Source organism: Opisthocomus hoazin, chromosome 6 (assembly GCF_030867145.1).
Source record: "Opisthocomus hoazin isolate bOpiHoa1 chromosome 6, bOpiHoa1.hap1, whole genome shotgun sequence".
NCBI lineage: Eukaryota > Metazoa > Chordata > Aves > Opisthocomiformes > Opisthocomidae > Opisthocomus > Opisthocomus hoazin.
The window spans coordinates 1843343-1867091 of NC_134419.1; the positions used below are offsets into that span (position 1 = coordinate 1843343).

The 23749-nt window shown below is 52.9% G+C and overlaps 1 protein-coding gene across 2 annotated transcripts in view; it reads left to right on the top strand.

Moving 5' to 3' along the window:
* Positions 1-1700: 1700 nt before the first annotated feature.
* The window catches only part of WLS (Wnt ligand secretion mediator), a 38600-nt gene continuing 16551 nt past the window's right edge, over positions 1701-23749 (top strand). Inside the window, exons 1-2 of one of the 2 annotated variants that reach the window (XM_075424262.1) lie at positions 1701-1943; positions 17838-18110. In XM_075424262.1, the coding sequence (XP_075280377.1) occupies positions 1838-1943; positions 17838-18110 (379 nt within the window). In that variant the 5' untranslated portion in view covers positions 1701-1837. The remainder of the gene's footprint in view (positions 1944-17837; positions 18111-23749) is intronic. The other variant, XM_075424263.1, reaches the window with a different exon arrangement.

Sequence of the window (23749 nt, forward strand, 5' to 3'; positions counted from 1 at the left end):
AGGGGCTGGACGGCACCGATGCTACAACCCAGAGATGATGGCAAGGGCTTGCGAGCCCACTCTGGGTCACGCAGAGGAACGTGCGTGTTGGCAGACGCTCCCTGAGCGGGAGGCAAGCGCCTGGGGATGGCGGAATCCCAGGCTTCCCGGGAGCGGGGCTGCTGTGTGGTGTCTCAGCGCTCCCGATCCCCAGTTGGGACTGGGAATCATGGAATTGTGGGACGCGGGGTAGCGAAACGTGAGGTAGAAAAACATGGGGTAGAAAAACATGAGGTAGCGAAACGTGGGGTAGCGAAATGTGAGGTAGTGAACCGTGGGGCAGCGAAACAGGAGGTAGCAAAATGTGAGGTAGCTAAATGTGAGGTAAGGAAGCATGAGGTAGTGAAACGTGGGATAGCGAAACGTGAGGTAGGAAAACGCGAGGTAGGAAAACGCAAGGTAGGAAAACGCGAGGTAGCGAACTGCGGGGTAGCAAAACGTGAGGTAGCGAATGTTGGGTAGCGAACTGCGGGGCAGTGAAACGCGAGGTAGTGAAACGTGAGGTAGCGAAACGTGGAGTAGCAAAACGTGAGGTAGCGAAACATGAGGTGGTGAAATGCATGGTAGTGAAAAATGAGGTACCGAAATCTGGGGTAGTGAAACGTGAGGTAGCAAAATGTGAGGTAGAAAAATGTGAGGTAGAAAAATGTGAGGTAGTGAAACGTGGGGTAGCTTAACACATGGTAATGAACTATGAAGTAGCAAAACGTGAGGTAGCGAAATGTGGGGTAGCGAATGTCGGGTAGCGAACCGCAGGGCAGTGAAACACACGGTAGTGAAACGTGAGGTAGGGAAACGCGAGGCAGCGAAATGCGAGGTAGCGAGACGTGAGGTAGCGAAATGTGGGGTAGCGAAACGCAAGGTAGTAAAACGAGGTAGAAAAATATGAGGTAGTGAAACACGGGGTAGCGAAACACATGGTAGTGGACTGTGAAATAGCAAAATGTAAGGCAGCGAAACGTGGGGTAGCAAAACATGGGGCAGAGAAATGTGAGGTAGTGAAATGTTGGGTAGCGAACCACGGGGCGGCAAAATGCGTGGTAGTGAAACGTGAGGTAGGGGAACGCGAGGTAGGGAAATGTGAAGTAGCAAAATGTGAGGTAGAAAAACATGAGATAGTGAAACGCGTGGTAGCAAAACGTGAGGTAGAGAAATGTGAGGTAGCGAAATGTAGTGAACTGCGGGGTAGCAAAACGTGAGGTAGGGGAATGTGAGGTAGGGGAATGTGAGGTAGGGGAATGTGAGGTCGCGAAATGTGAGGTAACGAAATGTGAGGTCGCGAAATGTAGCGACCTGTGGGGTATCAAAACGTGAGGTATCGAAACGTGAGGTGGAAAAACGTGAGTTAGTGAGATGTGGGGTAGCGAAACGCGGGGCAGCGACCGGCGGGCGCCCGCTCGGCGCGCGGCGCGGGGCCGAGCCCGGTGCGCCGAGGGCGGGACGCAGCCGCCTCCTCAGCGCCGCGGGGCCGGCCGCGAGCGGGCGCGGAGCAGACCGCGCGTCCCGGCCGGGCGGCGGGAGGCTGAGCCCCCCGCGCTCCCCGCGGGGCCGGCGCCGGGCGGGGCTCCCCGCGGGGCCGAGCGGGACCCGGCGGCGCGGGCGGGCGGGCCGGGCCGAGGCCCCGGGGAGGGGCGGCGGAGCGGCGTCATGTGACCGGCTCCCAGCTCCTTTAAAGCCGCCACACGCGGCCGGGCCGCGGCCACAATCACGGCTGGCGGCGGGCGAGAGCGGGGCCGGTGGCGGGGCCGGGCCAGCAGCGCCGAGCCTGCCCGCCCCAGCCCCCCGGCGCCGGGCGAAGATGGCCGGGGCTATCATCGAGAACATGAGCACCAAAAAGCTCTGCATCGTCGGGGGGACCCTGCTGGTTTTCCAAGTCGTCGCCTTCCTGGTGGGAGGGCTGATCGGTGAGTGCGTGCCGCGGGGCGCCGGCTTTCCATGCACCCCCCCCTCCCCGCACTGCTCGTTACAGTATCGCTGCCCCGCGCCCATGAGCTAATTAGCCCGGCTGCTGTAATGAAGGGGCCGCCGCTGCCGGGCCCCTTTGTGCGGGTTCCGCTCGAGTGCCCGCGGGGGGGGGAAGGGGCAGGGAAAAGTTTTGCTGGCCCGGTTTCAGCCCGTGCTGAAGGGAGGAGGAGGAGGGGGGAGCCTTCAGCATGGCGACTGGGCGCGCAGGGCAGCCGGGGGGGGGGGGAAGAAAAATTTTTAATTATTTAAAAAAAAAAAAAAAATTTCTTCCTCCCCTCTTTTCGTACCTCTGCCTCTCCCCGTGCCTCGGCCTCCGGACCGACCGCAGGAGGAAACCTCGCGGCTTGCTGGAATGATAACAACAACAAAAATTAAATAAAAAAGGAAAATTAATGGGCGGAGGACGGGGTGGCTCTGGCGGTTTCCCCGGCTGGGGGGGCCCGTTCGGGTGGCTGCGGCCCCACTCGCGCTTTTGTCCGGGGTCTTTGATCCCAGGGACCCCCTCCCTCCTCTCCGGGTTTGTTTCTGCTCATGGAAAACTCGGGAGGCAGCTGGGGGGGTCCTCACCCCCACCCCCCCCGGGTGGGACTCAGCCTTGCCCATGCCGAGGGGGTCCCAGCCCGGCTTCCCTGCCCGAGCTGGGGGGGAGCAGCCATTTGGGGCAGCCCAATGCTGGGTTTTTATTAATTATAATTATTATTATTACTAGAAAGCAGTGGAGTTGTGCACTGGCCCTTTCTCACGTTGGGTGCGTGGAGGGGTGCTGCCCAGATAAGAGGTCCCGACCCCCCCCCCCCCCCCAGGACTGACTCCCATCCCTGGGGTCCCTGCACCAGTTGGGGCCCTTGGCGTTCCCAGTGCCCACTGGGCTGACTGGCGTGCTGTCGCTCGGCACGGGGGGATCCGCTGCGCCCCGCGTTTGGGGGAGCGAAGCTGGGCTGTGCTCACGGGAGGCTTTGTCTGAGAGGCGTCGCGGAAATATCGACGGCCTCGCCTCCGAGAGCGAACTCCGCGTTGCCGATACGCGTTCACGCTTCGCCTTTGTAGCTCCTCCGTCGCTTTCCAACAGCCGTAGAAATTCTCCTAAAAGTGATTTTGAAAAACTGACGTTTCCCTCTTTCTCTTGCTTCTATTCCTCACCTTTGCTTAATGGCAAAGGAGTGGCAAGCGTTGGATTAAAACCCAGTTTTTCGAGTCTTGTGGGCCTGGACTAACGCTGAAGATTATTGGGATTGGCTTATTTTCCTTCCTTCCTTTTTAAAATTTTCTTTCCTTTTTTTTAAGAGCTGGCTCAAGAGCAGGTTGCTGAACTCGGCACTGATTCATTAGATAAATTGTCTTGGCCTGTGTTGTGCGGAAAAGCCAGGCTCTGTGTTCATCTTCAAAGTGTTTTTCTAGTAGGTTCTTGCTTCTAAGTTTTAAAAAGAAGCAGGTTGTTCATACAAAAGGACGGTGTGGATCAGAAAGCCCCGTCCCTGGTGTCATCTGGGGACCGGTGTGACAAACAGACATATTTCTGTTTAGCTTTCTGGGGGGAAAAACAGAAAATTTTGGGGGGGGGGGGTTTGTAGGGATTCGGAGATGAAAGAACTTCGATGCTGTGGGTTCAGTCTTCCATCTTGTCTCTCCCCTCTTTACCTGCTGCTGCCTGGGGGGCACCCATGGAAGGGCCCCTGGTCCTGGGTGGGGGTACCCCTGTCCCAGGTGGGGGGCCAAGCTGATGCTGGGAAGCCATGTGTACGGGTCTGTCAGGCAGGGCCCGCTACGGCTGATGGAGAAAGCGATTTGGGGTGACGGAGCCCTGGCCCAGGCTGCCCAGGGAGGCTGGGGAGTCTCCTTCTCTGGAGATATTCCAGCCCCGCCTGGACGCGGTGCTGTGCAGCCGGCTCTGGGTGACCCTGCTTGGGCAGGGGGTTGGGCTGGGTGACCCACAGAGGTCCCTTCCAACCCCAACCATTCTGTGACTTGGACCTGCTGGAGAAAGTGCATGGTCTATCTTCAGGCAAGTCCCAGGGTGTTACTGTGGGCAAACTTCCCTTAACGCCTGGAAAACCCCCCTTCTGATCTTGGAGCAGATAAAGCTGCACTGATCAGTCGCCCAAACTGGTTTTTCCTCTGCAGGAATTACCGCTTCTGATGCATCAACGGCTCTTCCCCCTCTTCACTGAGTGGCTGGGGGGGGGCTGCGCTGGTGGGCTCCCACAGCTCCCAGCCAGCCCTCCTGGGAAGCCGGAGTGCATGTGGTGAGTCCTGCCGCGCAGACGAGGCGTAGTCCCCAACATCTGGCGCGGTGACAGGCGAGCAGGTCTGCAAGAAACTCTGCCCAGGAACTGGCCCGGAACCGTGGTTTGCTGTCAAGCTCCCCGTGTTCCTGGGACCTCTGAGCCAGTGGCTTGTGGTCAATCCCTTGGGCTGCAGCTCGGCGTCCTGACCCTGTTAGTTAGTCCCTGGCACGTGCCGTTTTCTGAGAGGCATCTGGTGAGAAGCGGGCCGGTGGCTGGCGTTCTTCTGCAGCGTGTGGGGAGCAAAGCTGCGCTTGGAGTGCTCAAGCTGCTGCTGACCCCTCTGCGAGGTGTGACACGAGGTGGGATGGGGCTGAGGTGTCACTGAAATAGCGTTCCTGGTCTGGTTTGATCCAGCGCACCAAACAGACACCAAGAATCTAGTTATTTTAGTTTATTCAGGTCTAGACAAACCAAAATATGTACACAACTGGAACAGGGCTACAAAGCTAAACCAGCCTTTCCTTTAGCAGCCAGTTAGGTCATGTTTCAAAACAATGACTAAGTGCTCTATTTTAACAGATTACTTGTGCGAGTCCAAAACACACAAATGCAACGCGTTGGTACCTGATATGACAACGACGACAAAGCTTAATTTTCCCGAAGCTGGGGTTTTCTGCCGGTGGTGGTTCTCTAGGTAGTTTTCAAACAGCAAACTGCATTCATGTCTGAGTTTTAATGCAGCTTGCAAATTTCCACCCGCTCTCCTGTTTGGAAGCAGGACACTTCGCAGCGCTCGCAGGGATTTTGCTTAGAGCTGTATGTTGGCAGAGCAGGAGATGCACACGTGGGGAGTCAGTCCCTTCCTGGGGTGAAGCTCCTGTGGGGGTCTAAGGGAGCTTTGCAAAGCTGGGGGGTGAGCAAACACCTCGAAAGAGGATTTTGTTGAGCTGTTTCTCCGTTGTCCTACGGCAATGAACTGTTGGCTCCAGACAACTGGGATTGTCATGGCCTCAAACCGACCTGTCTTTGAGCTCTGCAGAACTGCTGGTGTCCACTCTGTTCCCTGGTAAATGGTCTTGTTTAAAGTTTACACTTCTGCATTGTGTCATGTATTCTGTTAGGATGTATCAGGACTCGATAAAACATGATCCATAAAATTAGCTGTAATAAAACCGCGCCTGGACTACCCCGCTGGGAGTGACAGCATACGTATAGGAGCATGGGATGGAACGGGAATGTTTTCGGTTACCATTCAAGGCAGCATTAATGCTTGCGAGAAATTAGGCTGGAGCTAATCTGCAGTCATGCCAGCATTCCCCGGAGCCCTCGCATGCTGTGCGTGTGTATGCTCTGCCCGTTCGGCGCAGGCTGTGGGTGTAGCGGGATGCTGGCATCTCAGCTGTCCCCAGGGGTGCCACCAGCCTCCTCCAGGCTCTGAGTTGTGCCACCCACGCACGGAGAGCTGGGTTAGCTGGTGACAGCCGTGGGCTCAGCCTGGGGACAAACCTCCCCGTGGCTGGACTGGCTGCAGCACCCGCCTGGCCCTGCTTCTTGCTGGGAGTTGTGGTCAGGGCGCTGGGACGGAGGTGACGCCGTGACTGCTGCGCTGGGGTTGGGGGTGAGCTGGGACGGCTCCTCCTCGCCTGCTGGCCAGGGGCTGGGAATGCTGTCTGTGTGCAGACCTGGCTCGGCTCTGGTGTCGGGGCTTTGTGCCTCTTGGTTTCTTTAAACCAAAGCTTTTGATTAGAAATTATCTTCCTCTGTATGTACCTTGCAGGTTGTGTTGATGGTGTTCCTCTTTGTCATTTTCCTTGCATGCTGGAATTTGTTTATATACACAGTATTTAAAAACGAAAACAACACTTTACTACTCAAAACTGTCTCTAGTTCATGGGTGCAGTAGGAGATTTTGTACTAATCGAGTCCCAAAGTGGCAGCCCCTGCTCATAACGCTGTGCAGCTCCCGCAGTGTGCCGGTGGGCGCGGAGCCTCCGGGGTGCTGCTGGTGCCCGGGCAGGGCTTCCTGCAGCTTGGTGGGCTTTGGGCTGCTGCCCGATCGCTGGGCAGGCGTACGGACCCGCAGCCTCTGCCTCTGGCACGCTCGCTGCCTTGCTGGCTTGTGCTTTGCTGAACGCTCCGGGCTGTTCTAACGAGCCGGGGTCAAGAAATGACCGCACCTTCTCCCTGCTTTAGTCCAGCAAAGCGATGTGCATCTTGCCCCTGGGTTTCTCGTGCCGTGGGAGCAAAGAGCGAAGCAGGTGGGCAGGATGAACGGAGATCAGCCGACGGAGCCCTGCAGCGAGACCCCGGGGCTTCACAGCTGGGGGGCTTTTGTTCCTGTAGGCAATTTATAGAAAAGACAGCTTTTCAATAACTTGCTTTGTGGGAGTTACTGCTGGGGCTACAAGGACGCCCTGTCCCGAGCCGCCGCGGTTATCTCGGTTTCCGTTCAGAGGAGCCGACGGAATGCAGGAGAACCTCTCTGTGGTGCAGCCCAAGGCCGGGAGCAGGCGTAGGCACAGTTAAGTGCTGAAGGTCTGGTGCCCGACCGGACACTTTACAAATTTAACTGATTGGAAAAGTGGAGGTGTTTATTTAGCGCATGAGTCTTCTGGGACGAGGGGGCTGCGTTTGAGAAGGTGCAGGTTCACTGCTCCCTTGCCTCGGCTTGAGGTTGAAAAAACAGAATTGTTTTGACTGGAGCAAATAAAACTGTGACTTGTGTGTCTCGCCCGGAGAGATAATGAGTCATGCGTATAAATGGCTGAGCAGCTATCAACAATTCCAGTTCATTATCTAAATGTCTGATTTGGCTCCTAAGCAGTGAGTTTCCAGGATTTAATTTTCTTTCCTGGGATTTCATTACCTTCTTGGGGCTGAGCTGGTCTTTTGACAGGAGGGACGCTCTGATTTCGAAGGTACGTGGTGCAGCCTGCTAGGGAGGAGTGCCTGGGCTCCGGGACAAAGCCCGTTTCTGTGTGCCTGACTTTCTTTCATCGCCGGCCTCTCCAGAAGACGGAAGAGCTGTGCTGAATAGGCCGGCGCTGCACCGTGGACATGAATGCCAATAGACTCCTCTGTATAGACGCATTCCTTCAGTGCTGCAGCCTTGGCAGAAGCACTGGGAGCCGATGAAAAAGCCGACATGAAAGGTCGTGTCTATTTAGTTTAGGTCCGCTCAGTTCCTCTTTTTTAAGAGCTGTAACTGTAGCTGAATGGGCCGACGTGCCAGAAATTGAGAGTTCCCAGGCAGAAGCGTCCGTGCTGGGGGCCTGAGGAGCGGGCAGCGAGGCTGTAAATCCTCCGAGGAGCTCGGTTTCTGCGCTTCTCGCAGTTGCATCGCTTCCAAGCTCCCGTTAACTGGGGAGAGACGCGTCAGGGAAACTGTCCCCTGTAGCTTAGGTAAAGAGGACGGTCCTCTTGCTGCTACGCTTTGTGTAGATGCTGGCTCAACAGGACCTGAGTGCTTACCCAGCGGTGGTCCTGCCACCTCTCTGCGCTTTGCAAGGGGTAACAATAAAACAGGAAATCTTTTTGTTAGTAAATAACATTTATGGTCTTTGAAGTCGAGTTGTAACTCTCGGGTAGCCTCGGGAAGCCTTTGAAGGATGCAAGGTGTCTGCTCCAGGGCTGGCGAGACCCCTCCGGTTCAAATGCAGATGGCATTCTGCTGCATATCGGAGTGGTGGGGTTTCAAGGTATCTTGTTACCCAGAGTTGGGTGGCTTGGAGGGTTTTGGGCAGTCTGTGGCTGAGGAGGAAAGCTGCTGGGTGACGTCGGCTCGCAGTGCTGTCTTAGACCCGTGTTTGCAGGGATTTAGCGGCTGGGCAGGGCGCAGCAGGAAACGCGTTTCATCTGCCAAGTCGTCCTTTGTCAGTCTTTGGCTCTGAAGATCAAACTGTCTGTGGCAATTAGTAAATCAGTTCTACCTTTTTTTTTTCTTCTCCTTTAAAATAAAATATTTTTGAATATATATGTCTGCTTTTATGGAACTCGTAGTGCTAGTGCTCGCTTCATTTGCATTTATTGCTGCTGTTGCATATGTATGAGTGGTGGAGGTCATTCATTCAGTTCTCCAGCAAATACACTTGTGCTCAACTGCCTCAGGGTTTTCTTGCTTTGTGACTCTGCCTGGGGCAGAGGGAATCATCCCTTATCTCCGAGAGTAGGGTTGCTCCCTGGGAGCCCTGTGGTTGGTGTTGGGTGGCAGCAGCCTCACAGGGTGCTTGGGCTCCGGGGATGCTTCCAGGTCCGAGGGCTCCTGGCACAGCCTCTCCTGGGGCTTGGGGAAGAAAATCTCCAGAGCCCGCTCCCTGCGTCCAGAGCAGGAGACCTGAGTGCAGAATGGGAACCTGGGTCAGGAATCTCCCAAACCAGGCTTTGATTGATCAGACAGGTTCATTTTTATGGTCTGAAGCAAAAAGACAGAGAAACTTGCAGTATTGAAAAAGATCTCTTGGAGATGATGGAAGTCCAGGTGTTCAGCTCCGATAGCATGTCTGGCAGCTCCTGCTGTAACCGAGGATGGGACTGGTGCCCTGGGGCTTTAAAGGATGGTGGTCTTGGTAAAGCTTGAAGTCCAACGGTAAGAAATACGTTCCCCAAGGGGAGCAGGCTTCTGGTAGGTAGTAGGGTTTCTTGTTTTTGTTTTTTTTTTTTAATAAGGTGAATTCAAGGATTTAAATGTACAGCAATTCTGCATATAAAAGCTGCTACGGCATTCAGAAAAAGGCTTTCACGTAGCTTGTGAAATAGCAACTAGTAATTTAAAGACTGCGTTAGTAGTCGCTCTTGCTAAAGTATTAAACTGGTAGCATCAAGGTCAGGAAAGAGGGAGGTAGAAAGCTTTCATGCTCTGAGAAATATAGATTTAAAAATAACAAGTATCTGTAGTGTTATTCCGGTTCTCACTGTTCTGGTTGGAAACGCTCGGTCTGCCCGATGATAAATTAGCTTGTTTATTCCTACCCTGCTGTTGGTTAGTGTAATGAAGCAGAAGCCCTTTGTGTCTGCTCGTTGGGTAGCGGTGGCTCCGCGCAGAAGGGGGTAATTGAGTAGAAAAGCAGACTGCTCCGGGTGCACGGGCGAAGTTAACGCCGCATGAGGTCAGTAGGATTCAAGCTTTAATCAATGTGGACACAATGCAACTGAGATTTTCGAAAGGGCTTGTTGATAGCGCGAGGGCAGGGGTCAGCGGGTGATTTGAAATGCTGTAGGTGTTGTAGCTGAGACGGTGCGGAATATCTGTCGGGGAGGTGGGTGTTCACGTGGGAGCAGAGGGGGGATGCTGTTCTTCTGGCTGGGCCGAGTGCCTTGTTTGCAGGAGTACTGAAGAGGGAAGGAATTATTTGAGGGTTTATCGCAGGAGCTTTTTAAAGATCTACTTATTGAAATTAATAAACTGAGTGGTGATGGCTCTTATGCAAATGTAAGCATATGTAATATTGTAAAATGATATATTGATAAATTGAGCTCACTTATAGCAGTTTTTTTTAACCTAAAAATTTAAGTCTAAATACAGAGAAACGGTGCTTCTTTTTTCTCTGAGGAGGAATCCCTGAGGTAAGCCCCTTCACAGGCTGGGTCTTATTTTTCTGTGTTTTTTCTCGGGAGGGTTGGACTAGCTGACCCACAGAGGTCCCTTCCAGCCCCAAAAGTTCCGTGATTCTGTGAAAGAAAACAGCGGATGAGTGCTTAAATGTTACCAGAGGTAGATTGCTTCGAGGACGTTATCGCTGAAGCTAGAGGAAAGCTACCTGTTGCAGTACTAGAGAGATGTTAAGGATGACAAGCCTTGAACAGGGACTTTGAGAATTAACAAAAAACAAGGTAAAAAGAGTTCTAGAGCTGCCTGGCACTGGTTGTTGTCATCTTTCAGGGCAGGCCCAGTGGGCTGCAGATGGTGCTGGAGTCTGTCTGAGCTTTCTCCGTTCCGCTTGCCCTACCCGTCCCCACATACCATCACTGACATGCTTTGCTGGAGACGTAAGCCCAAGAGACAGGGAGGAGCAAGTTTTGCTTGGGGCACAAAGATGTGAAAGGGTATTTATTAAAGATTGATAGCCCTTTGGAGAGAAAGTCAGCTTTCTTTTCTTCTGTCCTTCTCAAAGACCAAATGGTTTTAACTTTGTTTTTTTTCTCTTAGAAATTTGAAAGTCAAACATGATTTTCCCACACTTAAAGATCCATTAAGGCTCATAGCCACCAAAAAATGGTCTTTTCTCTGCTGTTTTTTTACTCTCTCTTTTTGTATCCTACATCAGCTAAGCTTTGGGCTTAGCTGATGTTTTCTGTCGGGGCAGCCAAGCATCAGCTGTAAACGCACCCAGCAGCGTGGGAGGGCGTTGGGTGGAGAAGAGCAGAAACATCTCTGGGGGTGAGGTAAGAGCAGGACCGGGGAGCTCCAGGGAAACCCTGCTGTGACTCCTCAGGGTCGAGAAGCAAGCGGAGCTGGCAGCTGCCTTGTGTCCCATCCAGATGTACAACGTGCTCCCACGCAGCCACCAAATACTGGGAACGCAGCCGCTGCTTGGTGCGGGGAGGCTTCGCCTCGCGACCATGAGCAGGGCCTCCCAAAGCCTCCCTCTGTCCAGCGCAGGGCTTCGCCGAGTGGTGTGACCTCGTCAGTCTGGTCTCCTGGGTTGTAGAAGCAGCACTGAAAGCTGTTCTGAGGGTTGAAACTTGCCTGTTAGTTATAGGGCAAAGACTGGGGGCGTTCAGAGAAGAGTGGCAACTAAATACTTGAGTATGTACTCATTGGGACTGGTGTGTGCACATGGTCCAGCTGGCAGTGACCTCTACCACACGTGAGCTCGACTTTGACTCAGTATGGTAGCTTAATACTTAGTTGGTCTGTGGAGTGATCAAAATGGGCAGGAGGGGACGTGGGAGCAGCACGTCAGCATCCCGGGAGCAGCAACCACCTTCGAGACCTGGTGGGATAAGGCCCTGAGCACCCTGCTCCGAGCTCCTGGCTGACGCTGTCCCGAGCAGGAGGTTGGAGAAGAGACCTCCTGAGGTCCCGTCCCACCCTGAGTAACGCTGGTTCCTCAGCGTCAAATGCTGCTCTGCCCCATGCATGAGTTTGTTTTAATACGCTGGCCAAGGAAGGATAATTCAGTACTATGAAGCTCTAGGTTTTGTTTAAAAAGTTATGTTAACAAAATCAAGGCTGGGATGCTGTGATTAATTGTGTGTGTATTGATTGGGGAAATGAGTGTTTGCTTTCCTCTTCTGAGTAACCAGACAAGGAGGGTTAAGTCTCAGCCAAAACTTGGCAACCCCTCCACCCCCCAGAATGCTGCATTTGGTTTGTTGAGCTGGCCGCAGTGCCGCACTCGTCCTGGGCGGAATTAAACCTCTCCCTGCTGAGGACTTCTGGAAGCCAGACTTGGGAGCATGGTGGTAACCAGGATCTGACCCAGAGGCTCAAGAAAGCTCAGCACCAGTGAGGGGTGGACCTGGATCCCCCAGGTCACAGCATCACAGAATGTTCAGGATTGGCAGGGACCTCTGGGGATCCCCCAGCCCAACCCCCTGCCCAAGCAGGGTCACCCAGAGCCGGCTGCACTGCACCGCGTCCAGGTGGGTCTGGAATATCTCCAGAGAAGGAGACTCCACAGCCTCCCTGGGCAGCCTGGGCCAGGGCTCCGTCACCCTCAGAGGGAAGAAGTTCTTCCTCATGTTCAGATGGAACTTCCCATGCTCCAGTTTGTGCCCCTTGCCCCTTGTCCTGTCGCTGGGCACCACTGGAAAGAGTCTGGCCCCGTCCTCCTGACACCCGCTGTCCACCAGTTTGCTGGGTATTTGGGGCAAGATGCTGGGTTTCCTCAGCAAATGCCGTAGGGTTTTACTATGGGGAACGCAGGGGGGCAGAAGCAGCGTTGGGTGGCTCAGGGTGTCTTGGCCGTGTGATGAATCACTTCAGCTGTTTGTCTCTGCTCATACTCTGTTTAGTCTACACGAACTGAAAGAATTTCAGTTCCAGTTGAGGTGTAGGAGAGAAATCCTCTCTGTCCTGGCAATGAGGATGGTCACCAGTGCTGAGAAACCAGATCATGACATCTTTCGCTGAATCAGGTCATAAGATCTTTGACCTTTCTGGCCAGTAGATAGAAGGTATGCTGAGATCCCCTTCAGATTCTCTGATACGGAGTCATCTTCAAGTGACCACTACCAGTTCAACACAAGACTGAGTAGTTCTGGATCGTTCAAAACTGAAACCAATTCAACTTTGGTCGATCTGCCCCTGCACTAAATGTGTCTTACTCAACTGCTGGTGTTTCTTGGGGACGTAGCTTGAAAATCCATATGCTTGAGCCGATGCACCATTGGCTCTATGGTACTTTGAACAGGAGAAGTGAGAAAAGTCTCCCTAGAAATTCTATGCAAGGGTTGCTTTGATCTGTGAGACCTAGCTGAAATGGCTTTGGAAGTTCATCAGCAACCTCCCTGGGAAGCGGTGACCGCGTTGCTGACGGCGCCTGGCTCGCTGGCTGAAACCACTGCGAGGAGCCGCGCTTCCTTGGTGGGGAGCGGCAGGGTCTGGGGTGACCCATCTCATCTGGGGTGACCCCGAGGCTTTTGCAGCGAGCCAGGCACCTCCAAAGCCTCTTCTGGAGGAGGTGGAGTAGGTGGCTTCCCTGTTCCTCAGCCACGTCTGGGCTGGCTGTGCATGGCAAATATATTTATAGCACATATGCAAGCAAGCATCAGAGAGGGTAAACTGTGTTGACTCCCCAAGCTAGTATGAAAAGCAGTGAACTGCAGAAGAGGTTGCTCAGACTCTGGTTTTGTCTCCATGCCTGTGCTTGCCTGGGATTTCAGGGCAGGTTTGTCCCATCCCAGCTAAGGAGGGCTCTGGTGGTGACACCCGCCTCCTGCCCGCTCCCCACGGGCACCCAGCTCCGCGGAGATTGCGCCCGTCGCTCTGGAAGTGTTTGCTGTGAATCATCCTGTCTCTAAGCTTGTCTGTGGGAAGCTTTTCTTCTCTCTGTCGGGGGGTTGGAGGTGTCCACCCCAGTGCTAGCAGCTCTGTTGGCCTCGTGCCTGCGGTGTGCGGCACCCAGCACGGCCAGGGTCGAGCCCCTCGGCACGAGGGTCTCTCCCGATGCCTGCCCGCAGCCCCTGGAGCCAGGGCACCTTCCTGGGGGCTCCTCGCAGGGCGTGCTCCCGACCAGCTTCTGCAGACCCCTCCGATGGAAGCCGGGCGGACCCCTCCGATGGAAGCCGGGCGGACCCCTCCGATGGAAGCCGGGCGGACCCCTCCGATGGAAGCCCGGCGGACCCCTCCGAAGGGCACCCGCGTGGCTGCAGCGCGCAGACTGGAACGCGGGCGGAGGTTTATGGGCTGTATTGTGCGCAAACGGCCGTTGAGTTATTCACGGGCTGACATATACCATTTAATATAGAAAGCCGAACCGTCTCCCGGCCCACGGGCAGAACGACTGAAAGCAGCCTGCTTGGCACCACGGTGTAACTGAAATCCCTCGATGCTAGCTTTGTTTTGCATAGCACTTTGTAATACTGTTAGTTGACTTGGCTGCAGCTTCACAAAGCGTTTTTTTTTCCGCTTGGTTCAACACTCACTTGAATTTAATGGGCCCGGAGCCAAACAAGTAATGCAAGCCAAGTGCCGACGCTTGTTTGGTGTGCAGTTCCCAACAAAGAATATATATAGTAATTGTCTCTTGCTCCTCAAAGCTGTAACTTTGGCAGAGGGGATACTTGAGTTAGCGTGCCAAGTATTTAAAATCGTAATCAGTCGGTGATGAAAACATGTATTTATGGCTACAATCAGTTGCATCAAAGCAAGAACCCTTCGCCTTCTCTGTAGAAGCAACAATGTCTCTTAATTCAGAAGTGCCTACTTCTAATTCACGCGACGATCTGTCAAAGTCAAAAAGCTCCAAGAGCTTGGCCTGAATGTCTGGCTTATTTCAGAGCAGTATTCCTGATATTCCCTTCCGGCTGCAGTTCTAGCCACGGTTATGAGGTTCTGCAGCGAGGCGTGGCAGGGGAATGTTGCACCGGTTTATGCACTTATGGCACATCGTTAAAGCGTTCTGTAATCCTGGACTTGCAGTTAGGTTTCTTGTTTGGTTTTTGGCTGCTTGATTGCATTGAATTTTGCTGGGTTTCTGGCATGTCAAGAAATGTCAGCCCCATTTTGGGGGCTGCTGTAACGGATGAGCCTTCTGTGGCTCCCGGAGGAGTGCTGGCTGGGTGCAGCGGGGGTTTGAGACGCAGCAGCACGACGTGTCTGGGATGCATGTGGGCTGATAGCGAGAGTGGGTACGAATCTGGAAGTGTTCCTGCTGAAGCAAATCCCTTTCCTTTCAGCCACCCTTTATGCCAGCGTTGCTGCTATTTTTCAGCTAGAAGAAACTTCCTGCTCTCAAAAAAATTGAAAAAAAAATTGCAGTTCATAAACAACTGCTTTTTAATAACTTCCTCCCGACTCACCCGTTGAGTCACCTCTCCGTCAGCGAGGATGCTACGCAGAGCGCCTGGCCTGGGTCCCAAAAAGCCATGGAGCTGCTGTGGTGATGCTGTGTCCGAAGGAGAAGGGAGCCAGGGCTGAATCAGCCGGGCGCAGCGTGTGCTGAGCCCGGGAACCAGCTCTGGGCTGTTGGCTGGTGTTTCTCGTTGGAATACTCGCAGCTCGTAGGTAGGGTGTTAGTGCTTGCTGCTGGGGGTCCGTGGTGGGCAGTGATCTGTTTGGGAAGCCCTGGACCATCCGTTGGAATGAGGATGGTGACAGCATGGAAACAGCCTTCCGCAGGAGCCCACGGGCTGGCCGGCTTGCCTCTGGTTTGACACGACCAGCTCGGCGTCTCTTCTCTGGAGACTTGGACGTTGTCATCTGCTACTCTGTGTGCCTGTATGTCTGTGATTCTGTGTGCTACTTCTGGTTTAGCTCACAGTGTGGGAACATGTCAATGCTCATCACTTGCATCAGAGCATTTTTACATTATTAGGTTAAATCATAGTCATAGAGTGGTTTGGGTTGGAAGGGACCTTAAAGCTCATCTGGTTCCAACCCCCCTGCCATGAGCAGGGACATCTCCCACCAGACCAGGGTGCTCAGAGCTCCATCCAACCTGGCCTTGAGCACTGCCAGGGAGGGGGCAGCCACAGCTTCTCTGGGCAGCCTGGGCCAGGGCCTCACCACCCTCAGGGGGAAGAATTTCTTCCTCATATCTCATCTAACTCTGCCCTCTGTTAGTTTGGAGCCGTTCCCCCTTGTCCTATCACTGCACCCCCTTGTGAAAAGCCCCTCTCCACCCTTCCTGTAGCCCCTCCAGGCACTGGCAGCTGCTCTAAGGTCACCCTGGAGCCTTCTCTTCTCCAGGCTGACCAGCCCCAGCTCCCTCAGCCTGTCCTTGTAGGCTTAAATTTTTGAATTTCAAGCCTTATTTTCATTTTAAAAAGGGCTGGATAGTTTGGAATTTTTCATAAATGTCATTTCACAAACTTGTATTACATCACTAGAATTTGAAGAAATTAAAGTTAAAACAGAAATCAAGAAAACTCTTTTTTAACAGCTTAAGAGTTAACCTGTTCCTTCTGCTTCCCAAAGCCTGTGAAACCGTAAGAAATTCCTTACAGCACGTCCAGTGGTACCTTCCTGATAACACTTCAGAAAATTGGACAGTGCTGGTTTATTTCAGTGGGATGTGTTGGGCTTTGAAATGTGGTGAGCTGGCAGCTGTGCAGAAAAAGACTCATTCCTGCAGCAAAAGGAGTGGATCCATGCGAGGGAGGGGAGTTACCGACCTGCTGGCCGCTTGCTTTCTGACCGTGGGAGCCCCTCGGATCGTGCTGGGGAGGTGAGGAACTCGAGCGTCTCCAGCTCCGCTCGTCCCCGTGGTTTGCCACTTCTGCGATGTATTAAAACAGCAGTGAAATATTTATTTCCCAAATGACATTGGAAGCAGGGCAGAACCACTGTCATAAAAATCCTTGGCGTGGAAGAACTATGTTGGAAACATACTGGAGTTTTTAAAAGTCTTTTTCTGTCAGATTTGTTGGTGTTTTATGCTGAAATTCTGTCTGAAAGTGGAACGCGTTTCACTTCTGCTTTCATCCCTGTTTGTACTTCAGAGTTTGACTGTTCTCTCATCGATGTGACGCCCGAGCAGTATAATCCGCCGTAGTTTTAATGATCTGATCTGGGATGTTACAGGTTATCCTGATACAAGGAGAAGGGATATCTTGTGCACGTGCACAAAGCCCTGTCGCTAGCTATGGTGATGGGAGCGGTGCAGGGTTTGGGGAGCACTGCAGAGCCAAGAGCTCTATTTGGAGATACTGGGTGAAAAGAAGCCAAAAACCCGTGGCTAGGGGAAAAAGTCTTTGGTTGTAATAGTCATGAGTTCACACCCAACTTAGAGCAAAAGGAAGAAATACCTTTGTGCCAAAGGTTTCTCTGCAGTTAGCAGCAGCGGGTGAGCAAGGATGCTCGGAGCATCGCGGAGGTGGGCAGCTTACCTGCTGTTTTCCACAGAGGGGGTTTTGGCGAGCTGGCAGGCGTGGGTGCTGGCCCTGGGCTGGGTGCTGCTCACACCCTTCGCCAGAATTCGGGCTGGCTTGCATCCCTTGTTGGAGCACGCTTCCTCGGCGGCTGTGTGATGGCGGTAGGACATACTCCACCAGCCATGTGGTTAGAGAAGCGGCAGAGGCACGGGCAGCCTTTCGAAACAGCACGGCTGCCTCCAAAAATCCCTGCGAACGGTCCGTTGGCAGCACTGCCAGTGGGTGATAACCTCGCAGGAGAGAAACTTGCTTGCCTCTAGCTTGGTTTTCCGAGGACGCTTTGCTTGCCTTACTGGTCTGAGCTGCGCTGGGATGTGGCTGTACCCCCGTGCAAGGAGGGAGGTGGAAGCGGTGTGGGTGCTGCGCTGCTGTGAGGATGCTCGCCGTGCTGGGGAGGGCTGGGTGGTCCTGGGGCAGGGGCACGGCTGTGGCACAGAGAGGGCTGCACCCTTCCCGGGCTTGGCACGCTCCAGAGCAGGTCACTGGTGGGCGTGAAGGCGAGTAAGGAAGCATTAATGCAGCAATAGCCAGTTCATCAGTCCTGGGAGCTCTTTTATTCCCCTAGTGTTTTAAGAGTTGTGTGGCTCAGCAGTGGGAAGAGCCTGCCTGTCCAAGGAAACATGGGGCTGCACGTGGTTCAGATCACTGCGGTAAGCCTCACCCCGCTCAGGAGGACCATGAGGTCGAGGATTACTTCATTTGCCTAGGTTTGTGATATCCACGTGTTTTGTGTGTGGATTTGCTCGAGTGAGCAAACTAGAAGGGCCCAGAAGATGCTGGTAGCTGTCAGTGTGATTTTGGTATAACTGAGGCATCTGAGACAGAACCAGCAGATTCTGGCTGCCTCAGCTAATCCTAATTTGATCCCACTAGAAAGGCAGTAATATGTCTGTAGATGTAATAAACTTAATTACTTAACTGCAGGATCAAGGAGCTATGAAGGAGAATCATTTGATGCATTTGTTTTAAATTGCCTGCGGACAGTTGAATGGGGAGCTGCCTATTTTGGTGGGGAAACCACTACAGAAGATACCTAAAGATTCTAAAAATGTGGTTCTCTTCTGTCTGCAGCTCCCAGCCCCACTACAGCTGTTCCTTACATGTCGGTGAAGTGCATTGATGTAAGAAAAAACCACCACAAAACCAAGTGGCTGATGCCCTGGGGACCCAACCACTGCGAGAAGCTCAAAGACTTCGACGAGGCGATGAGCAGGCAGATCGAAGCCAACGACATCGTCTTTGCCGTGCACGTTCCCCTCCCCAACAAGGAGATGAGCCCCTGGTTCCAGTTCATGCTTTTCATCATACAGCTGGACATCGCGTTCAAGATGGACAACGACCTGAGTAAGTCGCTCTCCGTTGTTCGTTAGATGCCGACCGTGGTCTGATTTCCCTGTGTGTTTCGGAGCCCTGGCCCAGGCTGCCCAGGGAGGCTGTGGAGTCTCCTTCTCTGGAGATATTCCAGCCCCGCCTGGACGCGGTGCTGTGCAGCCTGCTCTGGGTGACCCTGCTTGGGCAGGGGGTTGGGCTGGGTGACCCACAGAGGGCCCTGCCAACCCTGACCATGCTGGGATTCTGTTTCCCTTAAAGCTGCTGTTGTGCTGTGTGTTAACTGCTGCAATGTGTCCCTACAGCGAGGTGACACAGGGCTGCGTTCTAAAGGTGGGAACCGTGATGAGGCGTTTCGGGGTGTCTCTGCACAGAGAACTGTTCATGCCGCACCAGCGAGCAGCTAAGCAGATGACGAGCAGGTTCCCTGTTTTTAAGTACGTTGGCCATCAGCAACTCCACTGGTTTAAATCCAGCAATTTGCTTTCGCAGCATACGCTCCCGGGTTTCAAATAGTTTTCCGCAATATTCCAGGATGCTGGGAGCGCAGCGACAGCCTGCGGTTGGGAATAGAGCCCAGCCCTTTCATCTGCTTCTTTCCTCCTGCTTCTGCGTGGTCCTGTCCTGTCCCTCTGGCCGCGGGGTGAGCGGCGTCGTGCAGCCTCCCCGGCAGGAGCCAGGCTTTGCCTGGGCCAGCTCTCTGACCGGCTGGCGGGTTGACTTGGTGGCTGCCACACGTGGTAGTGCCAGGACTGCTGCTGAAGGTCTACTGAGCAGGCGAGGAGTGGGGATGTCCCTCCCGGAGGCAGCACGTCTGCCCGAGCAGCAGCATCGCCTCGCTGCGCTCTCGTTCGTGTGTGTCGGTCTGCGTGGAGGTGGCGAGCTGCAGACTTGTGGGAGTTTGGAACGTTTTGTTTTTATAATCGTCTCTTCCCCAAAAATCCTTGATGCAAAGACTTGACTGGTTAACTAGTTTCCCAGTGCTGAAGACATTAAGCCATGGTATTTTGCTCCATGTATGCCAGATGCTTTTGTGTGATGAGTTTCTAAACTGTAAGTCAAAGTACGTAGTAAATGAACTTGGGGATCAATAATTTCTACATGAGGAGCTCCTAAGAAGGAATGCTCACGTTGCAGCGTTCAAACACGAACTCTGCATTGGGCACCAGCTGCAGAAGAGTTGATGTTTATTTTCTGAGCCTTGGTCATAACAATGACTTCAGCCTCTTCAGCTTGAGGTTGGTTGCTGGTGAACAGAGATAGTTGGGCTACCTTCCATCAATCATTGTGAGAGACATTTTTTGCTAGGATTTGATACATGCAGGTGGAAAAAAAAACACCTTCTGGCCTTGAAACTAGTGGTGCAAATTAACTGGGAAACTGAATAGGTGCAGGAATTGTAGAAGCAGAGAATGGTAAGGGTTGGAAGAGACCTTAAATATCATCTGGTTCCAACCCCCCTGCCATGAGCAGGGACATCTCCCACCAGCCCAGGGTGCTCAGAGCTCCATCCAACCTGGCCTTGAGCCCTGCCAGGGAGGGGGCAGCCACAGCTTCTCTGGGCAGCCTGGGCCAGGGCCTCACCACCCTCATGGGGAAGAATTTCTTCCTCATATCTCATCTAAACCTGCCCTCTGTTAGTTTGGAGCCATTCCCCCTTGTCCTATCACTGCACCCCCTTGTGCAAAGCCCCTCTCCACCCTTCCTGTAGCCCCTCCAGGCACTGGCAGCTGCTCTAAGGTCACCCTGGAGCCTTCTCTTCTCCAGGCTGACCAGCCCCAGCTCCCTCAGCCTGTCCTCGGAGGAGAGGTGCTCCAGCCATGGAAGAAGCTGGCTTCCTGGGATCCACCCTTTGTACCTGGAAAAAGATGAAGTATGCAAATAAAAAAACCAAAAAAACCAAATACACCCCCCCCCCCCAAAAAAAAAAAAAACCACCAAAAAAACAACAGAAAAACCAAACCCTTACACCAAACTCCAAATAACCCTGCAAAAAAATCTGCAGAACGATGTTGGGAGCAGCAAGGGCAAGACTGATCTGCACCTTATTGAAAGAAGAGCTGTATGTGCGTTTGCATGTTTGAAAGTGGTGGGGAAAAACCCCTCTATCCAGCAACTATAACCTAACAATGACTCAACAATTTCCTTTTCAAACTGGTCTGCGCCGGGGTTCTGGAGCTCTTTCCCTGGCTGCAGCCTTTCCTGACAGCTTTACGTTTCCTTCACTGCCTTGCCTGCTCAGTGTGGACCTGTTCCTTCCTAGCTATTTGGTGTATCATCATGAAGAGAAGTTAAAAATGAGATTGTATAATGTTGCATATGTATTCTGATCCCTATAATTATCTCTAAAATTAGGGAGAGTAGCTCTGTGACTTTAAGGCCCCAACTTCTTAGGCTTCAGTAGATGATTGCGTGCGGGGCCTCTTTGTTCTGAGGCTTTTGGGGTCTGGTCGCTGGTCAGCACCTGGGAGCGAGCTGCTGAAGCGCTCAGCAGGCTTTGGCAGCGTCTCCTGCAGGTGCAGAGAGCCTTTGCTTCAGGCCATGGTTTGTGCTGTTCAGCGACCGGCTCCTGCAAAGGTGGGAACGTTTTTGGGGGGGGTTTAAAAGCAGAAAAGCTTGTCTTGGGGCACCCTCTGGGTAGTGAAGGTGAGGTTTGGGGGTGAGCTGGACCACTCTGTCTGTGGCCATCATCAGTTTGGTAGCTGCTGGTGGATTTTCTTCATAAGAAGCATTTGGAGAACAAGGGGTATGAGTCCTTCATATGGTGGGAGCTTATTTGCCCCATCTTCAAGGTTTTCTTTCATTGACTGAAGAAAGTATTTTAAAACATTATTTTCCTACACTTTGTGCCAAGCTGAAGGCAGATGTAAATCAAGTGGAAAATCTAAGAAACTAGTGAGTAACACATTTCTTGCTTGCTTGATTGTGCTTTAATGGATTTTAAAAGAATAAAAATAAATCTTATTAAGTCAAAATAATTGCAGATGTGTCTCTTTATCTTACTGCTAACTTTGCCTTAGTGTTAAGAGCTTCATTGATCAGGTAATTGGAATTAGCTCAAAAGAGTCAACACTGAAGATATGAAATCACCTCATCTCTTTTAAATCAACAAGCTGAGCTTCTGCTCTCAAGCTTTAACCCGAGCCCTCAAAGCCAGCCACTGCTGGTCACCGTCGCAATGGTGTCGTGAAGCTGCCTCCGGTCGTCTGGGAGAGCAGCACTGCTGGGCACTGTGCTTCCCTGCCCCGAGAAGCTGGCTGCTGGTCGCCCTGGGGAAGCACCCCGGTCTTGCCGGCCCCTGAGACCCTGCAGCCTGGTCCCTGGGAGAGGGACGCTGCGGGGCGGGGGATGTTTAGAAGCTGAGCTGCTGCCCTCATGTTTATCCATCACAGAAAGCTGGGAGAGACTCACACTTGCTGTTTGTTTCTCTGAGGAAAAGGCTATTTCTGTGCCCAAGCTGTCCATGTCCATGGCCAGCTCCTGGGGCCCTCGCAGAGCAGCGCTGCGGCCGTCTGGGGTTGCTGGTAGGGAGCTTGCAAGTCCCCTTTCCTTGGCAGCTGAGGCGGTCAGCGCTGTCCCCTGTGCATCAGGGTCACTTCAAAAATTCATTCCTGCTTTGCTTTAGTTGTTGCTTGTTGGCACGTCTTGCACTGGGCTGTCACGGGCGGGAGACCTTGGAGGAGGGTAGGGGGATGTGCTGTGAGCTTAGAGGGAACTTCACTTTTTTTTATTTATTTTTTGGGCTGGGCTGCTGCCATGGGTCTGGGCCATTTGCATTTGGCAAGCCGCAGTGTTCCTCACAGAGAACACCAGTCTTTGAGCTGCTGTGCAGCACAACCATTTATGTGCCAAGAAATAATTCACCAGTGTCTGTCCTCAGCTGGAGCAGGGACCTGGAGGCTGCTGGCTCCCCGACTGCCACGGGCTCTGGGAGCTCCTAGAGCCGGGCTCTTCCTACCTCCGTTTCACCTGGTGGAAAAGTAAACCCGGAATTGCTTCATGTCGAGGAGTGCAGTGTCCCCCAGGAGTACAAAGTGATGGTTGCGCTGTGCTGGGCATGGGATAATCGGGTGGCGTAACAGGATGGAGGGGCCTTTATGAATTTTCAGTCTGAAAAAAAACAAAAAAAAAAACCCAACTTGTTTTCTTCTTTTGATATCTAGTGAACTTAAAATGTTGATAAGTGAGAATGACTTCTGGTTTCTTTGCAGTTGGGTACAGTCGGATGGCTGAGCACTGCAGGCTCCTGTTCAAATTCATCCAATTTTGATCTCTCTGGTAGATTTTGTAATTTTAGAAAGCTGGTGAAGCATGGAAGTGTAATGCAAATAACTCTAGCATTGCTCCATGCATGCGCTTCCTTCCAGACAGCTGTATTAGTATGCGGCTGGCACGGAGCCGTCTTCGGAAACAACTTCTCTATTTTTAGACTATTGTAATGTGAGTGAAGATATCCTCTGCGAATATCACGCCATAAAGTGAATCATGGAGAAGACCTTGGGCGCTGAGCGTCTGGCAGTGAAATGCCAAAGTACACTGGTGGTGCTGGGAGCGTGACGGGGACCGGGGAGTCCCTCGCTGCAGGGGGTCACGGCTCTGGCCGGCTGCGGAGCATCTCGGAGCCCTGCGAATGGAGAGACGTCGGGGAGAATCCACGCTGGGAGCCCCGGCAGGAGTGCGTCTTCTCCTTGGCGGGCGTCCCTGGAACGCACCATCATCTGAACAAAGCTGTCTCACTTCTGCAGGGCTTTTGCTATAACCCTGTGATATGAGCGAGGCGGGCACGCGAGCTGCTGCTGGCAGAGGTTATTTACCAGGCTCTGTGTTATCCAGATGTTAGCCACAAGATGGGTGAAGGCGAGGTTAATCTGGGGCACGCCACGAAGAGGTGCTCTGACGTGGCCCTTGTGAGATGAAGTGTCCTGACATGGGCAGTTTCACCTCTTGGTACTGAACAAGACAGCAATTCTACCTCTTATTGTTGGGATATTCTGGAGAATCTTGATTAACGTGCATGGAGGAACTGATTAATTGCTTTCTTGGAACATGTTAGCATCTGGGGAGCTGAGCAGAGGCTTGATACAGCTTTATCCCATCCTTCCTTGCATGTATTCTTCCTCTTCTGCTGTGGCTCAGCCTTGAATAATTAAAATATTCTGCTTGCTCTCAGCACTTCTAGAAGTAAAAACTGGCTTGACTGTCAGTCCCTTGCCTCCTGTTCGCTCCTCCCGTCCACTGTTTTGATGGTAAAGAACTCTGTTGTTTCAAAGCACCTTTCTTTTATCTTGAAGCCAAGCATGGTGGGACATCAGCTGCTGCTTCTCCCCTCCTCCCCCTCATGTGTGTATGCACGCCCGGGCGCGCAGCCTGCCCTGCGTAGGGTGCTCGTGCTGCCCGCGAGAAGGGCGCGCACCCCCAGATCATCTGCTCGCCGTCTGAGGTTTTGCTGCTCATGTGGAGAAGCCATGCATCTTCCTAACCTTCAGGTCTCTGCCAAACAGTGTGTCACTGTCCTTATTTGTGTCTTGGGCAATGGGGGCTGCTAATGACAGGCTGGGAGCGGGCTGGTGTGGGAGTATCAGTCTGCTGTGCTGAAATACATATCTGTGTGTGTCTGTATGTATACATACATACAAATATGTGTATTTTGCGAA